The sequence below is a fragment of the Canis lupus genome, chromosome 2 (assembly GCF_011100685.1).
Source record: "Canis lupus familiaris isolate Mischka breed German Shepherd chromosome 2, alternate assembly UU_Cfam_GSD_1.0, whole genome shotgun sequence".
Classification (NCBI taxonomy): Eukaryota; Metazoa; Chordata; class Mammalia; order Carnivora; family Canidae; genus Canis; species Canis lupus.
In genome coordinates, this window is record NC_049223.1 from 80,701,229 (window position 1) to 80,716,327 (window position 15,099).

Sequence of the window (15,099 nt, forward strand, 5' to 3'; positions counted from 1 at the left end):
TCCCGGGAGAACTGAGCGCACGTTCATCCTTCCATTGACGTTTACTGAACGGCTGCTCCGAGCCTGGCACTGGGCCTAATGAGCCTAAACGGGGGGATGAGCAAAAACAGACTCGTTTGCTGTCTCCACGCGGATCGCAAGCTCGCGGGCTCACGTGGGAGAGGAGCCGGATTCAAACGGTCGGTTGGTCGCACACGCAGGCCAACAGGACAGCTGTGAGCAGCGGAGCAGAAGGGCCTGGGGCGCCGGGAGAAAGGGAAGGAGGGAGGCTTGGTCTTTAACCCCAAGGAGGGGGCCCCCCAAGGGGCCAGCAGGAAGGAGCAGCCAGCAGGCACCGGCGGAGGAAGGGGTTCAGTGAGAGTGCCCAAAGGCCCTTGGGCTTCGGGGAGCTCTGAGCCAGACCCAGATGAAGGGCAGGGTCCTGGGGGGCAGGGTGGGGGGGCACGGGCAGCCTTAGCTTCCTTCCCCTGGGAACCCAGCAAAAGGCCTTATGGAGGAAGGGGCCAGCGGCCGAGGTGGGCCCGGGAGGGCAGGGCCCACAGGGAAGGCCCCGTGAGGGGCTATTACACAGGCCGGGCGGGAGCCCACGTGGCTTACACCGCAGAGGGGGCCGTGCACGGGCTCCAGAAACATCTGGAAGCAGGATCGGCGGCTGGGTGCTGGGCTGGACACAGGGCGAGCGAGGGAGGTGGCCTGAGCCATGGACGGCGGCGCCCTTGCCCAGGGTGACCTCCTGGATGCGCGTCCTGCTCGAGGCCTTGCTGCCCTTGGGACATACGTGGGGGCCTGTGGTCCAGGGGCTGAGGGCAGTGCTGGTTCTGGAAGCCAGGCCCCCCCTGGAGCTGGCCGGGATGGAGGCTGTCCCGGGGCCAGAGGGGCCAGAGCCGAGCGGGCCCCTTAGGAGCCTCGGTCTTCTCCTCCGCGCAATGGGGTGGCCCGTCCTGCACAGCCCACCTCCCCGCAGACAGCAGCCCAGACGCGGCGGGGCGGCCGGGCGTTGTGGGGCCCGCGGTCCGCGCGAGGCGCGGGGCCGGGGCGCCTCCCCCAGGGCCTCCCCCAGGGCCTCCCCGGGCGGCGGCGGCGGCGGCGGCGGGCGGGGCGCGCGTTAGGACCCAGCGGCTCCGGGGCTGGAGGGCGGGCGCCGGCCCGTCGGGGGCCCGGAGGGGGGCTCGGCGCGGGCGGAGGGGCGGCTCCGGGCGCACTCGGCGGGCGGCGCAGGGACCCGACCAGGTAGGCGCGGGCCGGGCGGCGGGGTGCGGGGTGCGGGGTGCGGGGTGCGGGGCGCGGGGCCCGGGCGGGGGCCCTCCTGACCCCGGGCCGTCCGAGCAGATGCTGGGGGGCACCTGGGGGGCCGGGGGTCGTTGGAGGGGGCCCGAGTTTGGGGGAGCCAGAGGAGGGGGCGGCGGGGCGGCGGCCGGAGCCGGAGCGGAGACAAAGGGACCCCGGGACCGGGAGGGCGCGGGAGGGCGCGGGAGGGCGCGGGGAGCCGAGGGAGCCGGCTGATGGCTCCCAGCTGCGCGGCCACATCTGGTCCCCCCCCCCCCGCCGGCCTCCCGGGCAGCCTGGGCTCCTAGGCCCGCTCGCCCCCTGCCCCCATCCCTGCATCGCCTGCGGTGGGATCCGGCCCGCCGGGAGGGGGCAGGCAGGGGAGGCGCCGCCACATCCGACGTCTAGACGGCCTTGGGGATGTGACCCCGCACTCCTGCCCCTGGGGGCCCCTCTCCCCGCGGGCCTGGGCCTGGGTGCCAGACCTCCTGAGGAAGGGAGGAAGACGCCATGCAGGGGGCCGGGAGGCCTAGGAGGGGTTTGGGGGGCACACGGCCCCCGCCCCACTTCTTAAGGCCCCTTAGGCCCCAACTCAGGGCCTGCTCCGGAGTGATGACAGGTCCAGCTGGCCTAGCTGCCACCAGCCCTGGGGGACGAGGACGGGATAGGGAGGCTTTGTGGGGAGTTGCAAGGAAAGAGCTCCGGGTGTTTCCGTCCCTCCTGCCAGGAGAAGGCCAAGGGTTTTCAGAATGTGGGGAACCAGATGTCCCCTGCCTCTGGGGCAGCTTGAGTCATGGGGCTCATCTCCACCCCACCCCACCCACCTCAGTAAGGAAGGGAGGTGGTGAGTGGAGGAGCCAGGCCGGGGTCCCCAAAGGCTGTGGACTGGGAGGGAGGAGGGGGAGGGACGGATGCCCACAGGCCCACGTCCCTTCGCCTTCGCCCTAGACGCCGGCAGCAGCGGGCAGTTGGGCGGTTGGGTCTGGGTTCACTGCCTAGCTGGGCGCAGGAGCTCCCTTCGCCGCGGTGGGAGGGGCCCTCCTGGACGGCTGAGCCCTGGACGCTGGCCCGGACTCCCGGCAAAGGATGACAGTCTTGAGACTGCCTCCCACTGAGCTGGGACTGCGCACGGGGACCCGCAGAGCCTGCTAAGGCCACTGCGCGGCCAAAGACGGCAGTTCTTGGACTTCGGGAGCCTGGTGAAGGCTGCGGACCACTGGGCCCTCCCCGCAGAATGACCCGCACAGCGCTTGTCAGGCAGAGTTGGGGGGCTCAGGAGCCCCGGGCCGGGTGACATCACGGTCCCTCCAGCGCTGCCCTTCTAGGATCCAGAGCAGCTCTCCTCAGACTCCACCCTAAGTGTTTCCTGCTGCTCCAGACAAATAGACCTTAGTCTCGTGAGTCTGTGATGGAGACAGCCAGGTCTTAGGAGCCCGGAGGCCTGGCAGAAGAGGAATCTTCTGGGGGTGGGAGCCCTGCCCAGGCCTGGCTGCCCTTCGGCCCCCGGGGCCCATGCATGCATGCGGTTTCCTGCAGAGCAAGACACTCAGGGCCCGGGGGCTAATTGGGAACAGGTGGTGGGTTTGGCAGCCGCGAGGCAGCGGTGATGGTGGCAGAGCAGGGTCCTGAGGACGGGCCTGGGTCAGGGGTCCATGCGGTCAGTGCATGACACCCCAGGAGGCGCTGCTTCAGGAGGGCCTGGCTGTGGGCGAGGGGAGCAGAGTCAAGGCTAGTGGGGAGCCAGAAACACCCCCTCGGTGAGAAGGGCAGGCTGAGTTCTGTCCGTTTGCAAGGCTGGAGGCCTTGTTCCGCGGGACCTGAACGCCCGCTGGGCCATGGGGGACAGCAGATGTCCCTCCGAAGTAGCCCCTGCCACGCCCCGCCGGCCCCCTGGCTTCTATTCTGGGGCCTCCTTCTCCGGGCTGGATGTGGGGGAGCAGAGGTGGGCTCGGCGCCCCCACCGGAGCCGCAGCTTGCCCCTCCTCTTCCTCCAGCTGTCCTGACACCAGCCCAGACGGCCTCACCCCGGAGCCATGAGAGCTGCCTACCTCTTCCTGCTGTTCCTGCCTGGTGAGTGGCTCCTGTTCCTGCCTGGGGAGCTCCCAGGTGTGGCCGGAGGGCAGCTGGGCCCAACCTTTATTGTGCCCTGGGGCCAGAGCTCAGCTCCCGGGGTTCCTGGGCCACAGACTGGACTGGCCAACCCCTCCCAGCCCCTGACCCCAGGCCTCCGCAGCAGCAGCAGCAGCCAGGCCGGGGCTCTGGAGAGTGGGTGCACACGCGGGCACTGGGAGCCCCTGCTCTTCCTCCCTGCCGGGAGCCCAAGTGTAGGAGGGAGAGGCACAGGGCAAGGAGTCTGTAGGTGTGGGTCCTAGACCCGGTTGGGAACCAGCCACCCTACACAACCTTGACCGGGGCCTGATCCCTCTCGGTCAAATGAGGAGTTGTCTGTGGGGGTGAAGGGCCGGCCGGGTCTAACGTGTCATGTGACAGCTACTTGCCGCGCTCCTACTATGTGCCAGGCCCTGGGCCAGCCCCCGGGGAGACGCATCCCTGCCCTCGGGCTGCTACATCAGGTGCATGTGATAAATGTCAGCAAGAAACGAGGGAGGGGGTGGAGAGGGTGGTTGGGCCAGGGAGGGCCTTTTGGCGGGACTGACCTTGACTTTTTTGTTGAGACGTGAAGGAAGTTGGGCCTAGGGAAAAGTTGAGGGCAAAGGCCCTGGGGCAGACAGGAGTGTGCTGAGTTCCAGGAATAGCCAGGACGCTAGCATGGGGGTGACAGGCCAGCAAAGGTCAGCGGGGTGACACAGATGCAGGGAATGTGAGGGCCTTTACCGTCGAGGAAGGAGTTTGGGCCCCTTGGATTTGAGAGTCTGGTTGTAGAATCTCCGGGTCTCGCGGGTGGCCCTTGGGACCTCTGCGTCTCCTCCCCAGAAGTGCTCCGGGGCCCCCGCAGGGCACCCCGTCATGCTTTGCCTCCTCACAGCTGGCCTGCTAGCTCAGGGCCAATACGACCTCGACCCACTGCCTCCGTTCCCGGACCACGTCCAGTACACCCACTACAGTGACCAGATAGGTAAGGGCCTCACCCTGCGCGGGTCTCCCCACGCCCCGCCACGTCAAGGCCTGGCCCCCCGTGTGCATGACCAGCCGGGGCCCAGGGGTTAGGGCAGTGGGAGTCAGAGGGGGCGGTGGTCCTGGGCTTTGCCCAGACCTCCTTGGCCCCCGGGACCAAGAGCTCACCTGCCCCCCGACGGCTCCGTATCCGTCTTTGTTCACAGACAACCCGGACTACTATGATTATCAAGGTAAAGGGCTGGGGCGGGAGGTGGGCAGCTGGGGGCTGGGGTGGAGAGGACGGAGTGGACCCCCTATCGTCCCGTCTCAGAGGTGACTCCTCGGCCCCCCGCGGAGCAGTTCCAGTTCCAGTCCCAGCAGCAAGTCCCACAGGAAGTCATCCCGGCCCCCACCGTAGGTAGGCAGCCGGCTCCTGTCCACCCTGGGAGCGGGGCCCTGCCAGGGCGGGACAGGTGCCCGGAACAGACCCCCTCAGTGATCTCTGCCTGCCCCTCTCCCAACACCAGCGCCTGGAAGCGTGGAGACAGAGCCCACGGAGCCTGGGCCTCTGGGTAAGAGCTCCCCCGACAGCTGGAGAAAACGGGAGCACGGGCCCAGAAATCGGGGTCACGTGGGCGCGGCGCTCTTGGGACGGAGATAGCCGGGCCTTTTGTTTTTGCTGGGTGGCTGTCGGGTCAGGGGCTTGCAAACCTGCCCCTGCTTTAGGCCAGCAACCCCATGGCCCCCCAGGCAGCTCTGGGGGATCCCCTCCTCCTGGGCTTGGCTGTGGGCTCAAGAAGGGCCCTCTACCCCCAGACACTGGGAAGGGGAAGGGAGATGCTGGGGCTTCCTGCCTGCCAGCCAGCAGGACTGGGTGGTGCCCGCGGCAGGTGACACAAAGGGGACCAGCAGCCCAGGCCAACAGAGCTGCCCCAGAAGCCCGAGAGCCAGACTGAGGGCTGCTCTCACCGCGAGCTCAGTGCTCGGGGGTGCTCTGGTGAGCGTGCCCAGCCCTGCACATGCCCGCGTGGCAGGGGTGGCAGTGGGTTGCCATCAGTTACCAATATGTGCTTCCGAGTGCGGTTGCGAGTCCATGCACGTATTATACACCATGTAAAAGCGGGCAGCTCGGGAGGGCCAACAAGTCGGTGGGCGACCTGGGTGCCACCCGCCAGCCCCGCATCTGATCCCGCCTGTCACGCAGACTGCCGCGAGGAGCAGTACCCCTGCACCCGCCTCTACTCCATCCACAAGCCCTGCAAGCAGTGTCTCAATGAGGTCTGCTTCTACAGGTGAGCAGGGGTGGGGCGGGGGATGGGGTGCAGGGCGGGGGCCAGCCCAGGTGGGCTTTAGGGACGCGGGGAATCCTGAAGTGGAACCCCACCCTGGTCGAGCCCAGATGTAGGGGGCGGGATGCGTGGGCTCCCCCTGAGGGGCTGGGTGAGGTTGGGGTGACACCACCATCCTCTCTGCACCCCCAGCCTCCGCCGCGTGTACGTGGTAAACAAGGAGATCTGTGTCCGCACAGTCTGTGCTCACGAGGAGCTCCTCCGAGGTAGGAGGGCCTGCACCCCGAGACCCCTCCTGCTCCCCACCCCCTCAGCATCCCTTCCCCTGCCCACCTGGTCCTGCGCTCCCTCCTGGCCGCTTAGCCTCAGAACATTCCCAGTCCCAGGGCTAAGAAGGGGGCTGGTTCTCCATCATCTCCCCCACCCTGACCCCACTCCTTGCCCCCACCACAGCTGACCTGTGTCGGGACAAGTTCTCCAAATGTGGCGTGATGGCCAGCAGCGGCCTGTGCCAGTCTGTGGCGGCCTCCTGTGCCAGGAGCTGCGGGGGCTGCTAGGGCGGAGCTGGCACCCCAAGCCCTGGGCCTTTCTCGGATCCGGGGCCCTCAGGCCCTGCCTGACCTGGTGCTTTTCTCCCCGGCCTGACATTCCTTTTATTCCGTAAGAAGTTAGTGGACTATGGCCCCGGGGGGGTTGGTCTCGGGCCCCTCTCCCAGCCTGTGGCCACCCGGGGACCCAAGGGGGGCTCTCCTCCACTGCCCAGGGCTCACCCCCTGATGAGGGGCATCCGGGCCTCTGATGTGCCTTCTCTGTCCCCCTGCCCCCAGCCCCTCCAGGTAGGCTGTGCCCCTCACACCCCAGCTGGTCCACTAGGACTTCGTACAGCTCCCGGGCATAGACCACCCTTGTTTTATACAAAATTAAAATGGTTTTTACAAAAGATTCGGTCATTTTTCGGGCAGGAGCCAGAGTGGTGGCCAGCGGCCTCCCACTACACCTGTCCTCACCCAGAGGCTGCCTGGCCCCCTGGGGAGAAGGTGACCTGTGGTCTTGCCTCCCGATCCTGAGCAGTTCGGGTCACAGTCCCATCTGTTACCCAGGGACCTCCCTGTGCCGACATCCCGGGAGGCTGGGAATGCCAGGGCCCTCCATGAGCCGCCCCCTCCCCCTGCGCGCCCCCGGCCGCCCGCCCCGTCCCTCCTGGCCCAGGCCCCGCTGTCTCCCTGGCACCACTTCTCTCAGGCGCAGGAGTACAGGAGGGACCCAAGTAGCAGGACACGTCTGTACAAACCGTTTTTAGAAAATGAGGTCTCCTTGCTACAAAAAACACAACCGTTCTGAACAGTTAACACTGTAAAAAGGTATAAAAATACAAGGACTCTGGACTCTGAGGAATTTCCTGACAAACACGCTGAACTAAGGCGGAGAGAGCTCTGGAAAGCCAGGGGCGGGCCTGGGTCTCTGCCTCCCAGGCTCCCCCGCCTTCCCGGGAGCCCATGCTCCAGGCCAACCAGAGGCAGGGGGGTCCAGGAGACCCCCAGCTTCGGCTCAGCCGCTCGGGAGGCTCATCCCCGGGAGGGACCAGACCGGGGGCCCACGGATGACGCGAGAAGCTGCTGCTGGAGTCCCCGGCCCTCGGCCCTGCCACCCGGCCCCTCCCCGCCCCCGGCCGAGCTCCGGTGGCCGGGACAGGCCAGGGCCTGGGCGGGCCGAGTGAGAGGGGGCTGCCGTCCTGCCCGGGCCGCAGCCGTCTCCAGGATGCCAGCGAGGAAGGGGCTCACTGCCCTGCGGGGCCGGACGCGGGGGGGAAGGACGCTGAAGTCCTCCGGAGCTCCTGGTGCAACTGCCCCTTCAGCGTGGACACCTGGAGGAGAGAGAGGAGGTGGGGCCGCGGCCCAGGCACCCAGCCTGGTGTCGGAGGAGGGGGGCAGCTGCCACTGGGGCCCCACAAGGGACCCCATCCTGCCTGTCCCAGGAAAAAACGGACTTCATGAAGCACCAGGGTGCTTCCTTCCCCTCCTGTGCATCCCACGGGGCAGCTGGCTGTCTTCTGGCCATTCCTCCCATCTCTTCAGGGGGCCCCCGGTCCCCACACTCATCGTTAGGCCTACTGCCAGTCCGACGGGGGACCCGTGACCCAGGGCTGGCCTACCTGTGCACAGGTCAGGTCAGGGACGGGTGGGAAGGGGAGTGGGATCCACGCTGGCCAGTACGGGTCCTCCCCAGCCCCTGTGCTATTGCTCCCAGGAAAAAGGCCCCCTTTCCTCTAGGATAACCCAGGCTGGGGCCCGCTCAGGCCACCTGCAGTGCTCAGGGGACAGCCACGAGGACAGCAGAGCCACGCCAAGGGGACTGAGTCCCAGTGACAACACTGGAGCCCCAGCATTAGGTCACAACCAACACGAGCGTGGGTGCACCAAGCCGCTTGGGTCATGGGTGCCGCTGAGGGCTCCTACCAGGGCTCGAGGCTGGCCCTGCGCCCCCCGCCCCGCCCCCGACCCCACACACTTCCACCCCGGCCCGGCTTCCTGAGGGAACGTCCTGCTGCTTCTGCTGCGTCCTGCGGAGGGGCCCGAGCGCAGCCCGGCCGAGTACCTGCTCCTCCAGCCCGCGCACCCGCTGCCGGTGGGCCCGCTCCCGCGCCTCCAGGGTGCGCTCCGTCCGCACCTGGGCACTGCGCAGGCGCTCCACCTCCTGCTGCAGCTCCAGCTGCCGCTGCTCGTCCGCCTCCAGCCGGCCTGGGCTCTGGTCCTGCTCCAGTGCCACCACCTGGGCCTGCAGGAGGGGCGGCTTGTCGGGGGTCGGCCCTACATGTGTGCGCAGGCACGCGTGTGCAAGGGGATGTCAGGCACCTCCCAGGAGCCTCAAGGCCCCTCAAGACCAAGTCCGTGCAGGCAGGAGGTACAGCAGAGATCCTTGTCTGTCTCCCCTGTTCCTGGCCCACCTGGTCTGTGGATCCTGGGTCGGGGGACCTAGTGAGCCCCACTGACAGGCATGCACACTCATGCACACACATGCACACACGCACAGGGATACAGTCCAACAGAGACCGGCCCACACACACACAGGCACAAAAGCAAGCATGTCAATACTTACCGTGTTCACACGGATACATGCGTATGTGCAAAAGCCCAACACTACACACACCTACATACATGAAGACATCTGTACAGAGAGACACACACATAAAACATATTCCTAATACTTAGGTTAGCGTGTACAAGATTCATGCTACATGCACAAGAATACTCCCCGGCACACTCACGCCTCTACATGTCCACACACACACCCACACAGGCTCACATGCTAAGGGGCATCTTGGCTCCACGCTGGGGAGGACCCCTCCCTCTGGGACCTGGCTCTGGGCTGCCCCCTCCAAGGGTCCGACTTGTGGGTTATGAAGGCTGAGGACCCTGGGCTGCTGAGCACTCAGGCCGAGGGCAGGGGCGGGGGGTGGGGTCCGGGGCTAGGGAGAGAGAAGGTGGCCAGGGGCTGTACCTCCAGCAGCTGGATCTGCCTCTGGGCCTCAGCCAGCTCCAGCTCGGCCCCCGTGAGCGTGCGGTCCAGGCGGCCCCTCTCCGCATTCAGCCGTACTGTGTCCTCGTGGCTGCGAAGCTTCTCCCGCTCCACCTGGGCGGGGACAGCAGGAGGGCATCAGGATGCCCGAAGGGAGGGGGGCTCAGAGAGGGGTGGCAGCTTTGAAGCAGCAAGACCAGGGACCGGGGGCACCCGAGGCCCCCAGACCCTGCAGACACAGGGCCGAGAGCAGGGCTAGGACCCAGAGGAGGGGAGGGGAGGGCCCCGAGGCGCAGCCCACCTTGTCCAGCATCCTCTTGAGGGCCACCCGGTCCTTCTCCAGCCGCAGCGCTGACCGCTCCACCTCCCGCTTCTCGGCCTCCCGCTGGGCGAGGGCACCCTGCAGGCTGTCCAGGCGCTCCTGCAGCAGCCGCCGCTCGTCCCGCAGCTTCTGGACCGTGTGCAGGGCCGCAGCCTCACCCTCCTGGCGCTGCCGCAGCACCTGCAGAAGCCAGGGAGCCCCTAACGCCGCCGCCGGGCCTCGAAGTGCACCCTTGAAGCGTGGCCACGGTGATGCCGGCCTCGGCTCGGCAGGGCGGCTGTGAGGCCCATGCCAGACAACATCACCCGAGGCCACCTCTCTGGGCCTCAGCTTCTCCAACTGTGTAACTGGGCTGTGGGATGAATGGACCACGCTTCCCCACGGGAGGCTGAGCCTGGGGTTGGGATAAGGTTGGGTAAGGAAGGTCCCACTCCACCCGAGGGCCTCGGCGTTCTGGGGACAGAGGGGCCCCCCGCAGCCCTCACCTCCTGGAGCTGTTGCAGCTGGCCCTCTGCCTCCGCCCGCTGCAGCTCCAGGTCCGCCAGCTCGCCCCGCATCGTCTGCACCTGCTCACCCAGGGAGCTGCTCTGCTTCCGAGCCTCGGACAACGCCTGCCGGGCGGCCTCCAGCCGTTCCTGGGGGACAGGGGCTGATGGGGCCAGGAGGAAGCGAAGGCTCCCCTCTACTCTGTATCTCTGGGTCAGGGTCACAGCCCACAAAACAGCTCAAAGACCTTATCTGGAGGGCGAGGAAGACGGTGGGCCTGGCCCACTGACCTTCAACACGTGGGGACCCCCCCCAGACCCCAACTCTGCCCACAACCCTGCCTCTGGGTCCCTCTAAGCCTCTACGAGTAGGCTGATTCTTACTGCCCCCCCCGCAAGTCTCCTATTGGCAGATGCTTTTACTGGGCCCACCCCCCTCAAAGCCTCCCTGCCTGGCTCCCTAGGGTGCCCAACGGCCCTGCTGCCTGGCTCCCTATCAGGGCCCCTCCAGGCCTGCCCTCGGGGGCTGACTCTCAGAGCCCACTCCCAGCCAGGCCCGGAACCCCCATACCTGGAGCACTTGGCGGTCATGTTCACAGGCGGTGAGGGCCTTCTGCAGGTGCAGGTTCTTGTCCTGGCTGCTGGTAAGGCTGGCGCTATTCTGGGCCAGGGCTTCTGTAAGGCCCTGCACCTTGTCCCGCAGGAGCCCCTCGCTCTCCTCCACCTTGACCAGGGCCCCGCTCAGCCGTTCCACTGTCAGCTGCAGGGTCCCTGCCTTCACCTCACTGTCCGCCACCTGGCAGGGAGACACGCAGGATGGTAAAGTGGCTCTGCTCCCGCCACAGCCTCCAGCAGGGAGGTCGAGCCCAAGCCCAGCTCCTCCCACCTCATCCCTGATGCTCACCGTTCCCATGTGCTCCCAGTGACTCAGCCCACTGCATCCTGGGCCCTGTCCCACTGCTAGTTAACTACCCTCACGGGGAGTGCCACCCCCCTGGTTGTCTCAGACCCCACGGCCTTCTCCCTGTCCTCATTCCCCTCTCCTCCCTGCTATGGAGGAGAAAGAGTAACCACACAACCTGGAAATGTTCTGCTCTTGGCCTTGGTGGCTGACCATGCAGGGCTAGCAGAGCCACTGAACATTCTAGTTAAAGCTGAGCTTCTGGGGATCCCTGGGTGACTCAGCGGTTTAGTGCCTGCCTTTGGCCCAGGACGTGATCCTGGAGACCTGGGATCGAGTCCCACATCGGGCTCCCTGCATGGAGCCTGCTTTTCCCTCTGACTGTGTCTCTGTCTCTCTGTGTCTCTCATGAATAAAAAAATAAAATCTCTAAAAAAATAAGTAAATAAAGCTGAGCTTCCTGGCAGCCAAGGCAAAAAGGGGCAGGAGTGAAATCTACATCTCTAACTTGTCCCACAGGCTTCCTGTGAGCACAGATTCTGTTAGAGTCATGAACTCTAATTTTGTCTGTGTCTCTTATTAGCTATGTGATCTTGGGTGATGGCATCACCTCTGAGCCTCTGTCATCCATGAAAGGAGTAGGGTGCTTGCCCCGCAGGGTTGTTGGGAGTATGATGTAGTCTCCATAAAGCACTTAGCACTGGGCTCCAGATGAGGAGCCCGCAGATGGTACTGGGGACCCACCTGCCTCTGCAGGGAGGCCACCCGGTCCTGGAGGGCTTGGGCCTGGGCCTCGCGGTCACTCAGGCCCAGGCGGCTGCGCTGCAGCTCCCCCTCGAGCGAGCGTCGCTGCAGCTCAAGCTTGATGGTGCGGCCCTCGGAGGCGTCCAGCACCTCCTTCAGGCGGCGCTTGTCGTTCTCCAGCCTTCCCTCGTTGGCCTTCATCTTGCTGATCTTCTCCTGTGGGTGTGGAGGGATCAGGCCCCCGCTGCCCAGCCACCCCCCAACCCCACTCCCCCTCAGGACCCTCAGCCTTGAGGTGGCCGGTCCAACCACTCCCTGGGTGACCAGTGCCTCCTGACCCTCAGACTCCCGCTGTGTTCGCAGGATGGGTTGACCCGAGGATCCCAGAGCATGTTCTGGTTTTGGCTGGGTCTAACAGGCTTTAGGACCCAGGATCCTCTCCTTCTGCTCTGAGGCCCAGTTTCACATCGGTATAGTGGGGGGACTGCCCTGGCCCAGGGGTACTAGGTGTTCACAGAGCCCTGGGGGGCGGGGGGAGGGCCAGAATGCAGATTCCAGGGCTCCCCTGCTGTCGCGTCTCTCTCCAGAGGCGGGTCCAGAAGCTGGTTGTGTGACCTGAGCTGAGCTGCGTGGGAGCCGGGGCTCTACCTGGTTTTGGGGGGTGATGTTCTTCCTCCCTCACAAGGGGTCAGACAGCAAAGGAAGCTTGAGGAGTGGGGAGAGGACAGGAAGACAGACTGGGGCCCCTCCGCTCCCGCCACCGTCCTCTTACATCGAGGTCAACCCTTCCCCAGGTCTGGCCCCTCTGCCGCCGTGCTCAGCCCCAACACTGCCATGTCTGGGTCTGGCAGTCCCACTCTGGCCCCTGCCCAGCTTTGTTCCTGGCCTCCTCCCGCGGCCCCTGCGGCTGGGCCCGAGGCCAGAGCTGGAACCACAGACATAACAATCCAGCTCAAACTTGACCTGGAGCCAGAGGCAGGGGGTGGGCTACGGGGGCGATGCTGGAGGGCCAGGGAGGAAGGGGGGAGGGAGCGGGGGATCTGAGGCGGTGTGAAAGGCTGTCAGTCCCCCAGGTGGACTGTCACCACCAGGGCCAAGGTGTCCTGTCCCAGACACACACACACGCACACATGTCCCCCAAACACACAGAGAACCCCCAGAGCGCCGCTCGTGCGGCTACACAGAGACCAAGGAAACTGAGGTCCCCTGAACACATGTTAAGACCATTCGTGCATCGTCTCTGGGGGACAATCGCGGTGCTCCCCTCATACAGAGGAGGAAAACGAGCAGCAGGCCCAGGACTGAACCTGGGCCCTTTCCCATCAGGCTCACAAGCCCAGGCTTTTCCTTCTACAGCCTGGTGACCTCAGGAAGGGACGAGAGGGTGGATTCTGAATGTGCTTCTGGACAGTCACATGCTGGTGGTCGCTTTGGTGGGTGCGGCACCCAGGCAGACGGCAACAGAGATGCACACAGTAGGACTCACAGCAACCACTGGGGCACACGTGGACACCCCCTGCCCTCGCTGTGGCCCGCGGCTCCCACCTACCTGGCTAGCCCGCAGCTCACTCTCCGTGGCCTGCAGGCTCCTCTCCAGGGTGGCCACCTGGTCCAGGGCGGCCCGGCGCTCCCGCTCACTACGCCGCACGCTCTCCTCCTGCAGCGCCAGCTGGGCCTGGGCCCCACTCAGCCGCGCATCCACACCACGCCGGGCTGCAGCACCCCAGCCCCGTCAGGCCTGGCCAGGCGCAGCCTCAAGACCTGAACCAGGGTGCCCGGCCTGCCCTCCACCCACCACAGGGCCCTTGAGGGTCTGTTGGTCTGGACACCTGGAGTGGGGCTAATTAGGGAGGGTCCCCCAGAGGAGATAGCCCCCAACTCAGGTCACGGTGGCCAGGGCAGGGACACAGGAGCCATTCGGGCCAATCCCACAGGTCCCACTGCCGCTGCTAGAAGCACAGAGAACAGAGCAAGGACCCGGGGGGGTCACACTCACCTTCTTCACTCTCGGCCACGGCCTTCTGCAGCTGCCTCACCCGTGATGTTGCATTGTCCCGCTCAGCCTCCAACTCAGCCAGCTGGCGACTCAGGGCGCTCATCTGGGCCCGAAGTTCATCCTGAGACCCCAACGTCCGGGGAAAAGGAAGACCTCTGCTCTGACAACCCGCGGCACCCCCCTGGGCCACCCGGTTCCCTCTCCAGCCATTCATACCCAGCCTCACCCGCTGTCTCTGGGTGCTCCGCAGCTCCTGCAGGAACTCCCGGAGGGCCCCCCGCACTGCCTCCGGGTCCAGGTCTGGAGAGGCCGGGGAGGTGGTGGGTCCTGGGGATGGCGGCTCACAGCCAGGGCTGCGTTCCAAGGGGCTGGGGCTCCTGAGCCCTTCGCCGCTTCCTAAGGGAGGAGGCCTGCTTAGGGGTGCAGGAGCCCCAGCCTCCCCTGCCTGAATGGGGCCTGCAGGCTCCTCATGTACCACTTCACCCACCCTGCCACACCCAGCGGCTTGCATGAGCTTCCCGCAGCATGCTGGGGCCCTCACCCTCTTGCGGAACCCTTCCCCAGCCCCCACAACCCTCAGAATGGAACCCAATGTCCTTGCCATCACACAGAGGCTCTTTTGCTCACCCTAGAACAGCCCTCTCACCTTTTACAAGCTATCCATTCCACATCACACTCAGGTCCCAAATTCTAGAACATTCCCTCTTCCAGCACCAGGGCCCTCATGCATGCTGTTCCCTTCTCTTTCCATGGGTTCTCTGCCTGGCCCGTTCCTTTAGGCCTGTTCCACAGAGGTGTCCTGCCCCCAGGCTGGGGTGGGGTGAGCTCATCCCTAGACCAGGAGCACTGTGAGGGCTGCAACCCCAGGGCCCAGGCCAAAGGTGGACACCACCACCTCCACATCTCCCTGCACTGAGTGCTTCCCATGGGCCAGGCACTGGGCTTCCGGACATCCTATTCCACTTTCATAATAATTGTCTGAGAAGTAAAGACCCATGTCCCAACTTCACGGCCTGGACGGGCTCAAAGCAATTAGGGGACTTGGTTGGCCTCAAAGCTGGGAAGATCCCGAGCTGAGATGTGGAACCAGGTAGCCCTATTTCCCGGCAGAAAAATGAACTTTGCTTGAAGAGGTGGGAGGGGCGGTGCGCAGAGACAGCGCGGCGCCTGAAGGTCAGCGTCGGAACTGCAGGGCGGGGGGTCAGCCTGGGCCAAGTGACCCCCAAGCTGCCCCCCAGCTCCCACCAGCACCCATGGGACCCAGAGCGGGACATCTACCCACGGCCCCTAAGAGCTCCCACCTCCATCTTCACGGGGGCCTGCAAGGATTACCCAAGCAAATCCTGTCGCCACGTCTCCTCCCATTCTCCACACCTTGCTCCCTGCCCTCCCGCCGCTCTGTCCTTTGCTGCTCACCAGACAGCGGACCTGCCACTCAGGACCTCCCACTTGTCCACAGTCTCTTCTCCTACCCATCCTACCTACCACCTCCCCAGTGGGGCTCCCCATCTCCCATACAAAGA

General features: G+C 65.6%; 2 protein-coding genes across 10 annotated transcripts in view; one reads left to right on the top strand and one right to left on the bottom strand.

Moving 5' to 3' along the window:
* Positions 1-132: 132 nt before the first annotated feature.
* Positions 133-6,552, top strand: MFAP2 (microfibril associated protein 2). Of its 4 annotated transcripts, none has more exons than XM_038531846.1 (9): positions 133-215; positions 3,261-3,336; positions 4,253-4,342; positions 4,548-4,574; positions 4,655-4,741; positions 4,851-4,895; positions 5,528-5,615; positions 5,805-5,878; positions 6,066-6,552. In XM_038531846.1, the coding sequence occupies exons 2-9, from the start codon at positions 3,300-3,302 to the stop codon at positions 6,167-6,169; spliced, it is 552 nt and encodes a 183-aa protein (XP_038387774.1). In that variant the 5' UTR covers positions 133-215; positions 3,261-3,299; the 3' UTR covers positions 6,170-6,552. The 4 variants fall into 4 exon arrangements, with proteins under 4 accessions (XP_038387774.1, XP_038387776.1, XP_038387773.1 ...); XM_038531848.1 differs by having other exon boundaries at positions 138-179; XM_038531845.1 differs by lacking the exon at positions 133-215 and adding an exon at positions 1,168-1,230.
* A 336-nt stretch (positions 6,553-6,888) lies between these two features.
* The window catches only part of CROCC (ciliary rootlet coiled-coil, rootletin), a 41,926-nt gene continuing 33,715 nt past the window's right edge, over positions 6,889-15,099 (bottom strand). For 5 of the 6 annotated variants that reach the window (XM_038531843.1, XM_038531841.1, XM_038531839.1 and 2 more), the window contains 10 exons: positions 13,803-13,972; positions 13,577-13,697; positions 13,130-13,293; positions 11,581-11,796; positions 10,507-10,731; positions 9,936-10,085; positions 9,430-9,630; positions 9,111-9,242; positions 8,208-8,387; positions 6,889-7,476 (listed from right to left, as the gene is read on the bottom strand). In XM_038531843.1, the coding sequence (XP_038387771.1) occupies positions 7,390-7,476; positions 8,208-8,387; positions 9,111-9,242; positions 9,430-9,630; positions 9,936-10,085; positions 10,507-10,731; positions 11,581-11,796; positions 13,130-13,293; positions 13,577-13,697; positions 13,803-13,972 (1,646 nt within the window). In that variant the 3' untranslated portion in view covers positions 6,889-7,389. The remainder of the gene's footprint in view (positions 7,477-8,207; positions 8,388-9,110; positions 9,243-9,429; positions 9,631-9,935; positions 10,086-10,506; positions 10,732-11,580; positions 11,797-13,129; positions 13,294-13,576; positions 13,698-13,802; positions 13,973-15,099) is intronic. The other variant, XM_038531840.1, reaches the window with a different exon arrangement.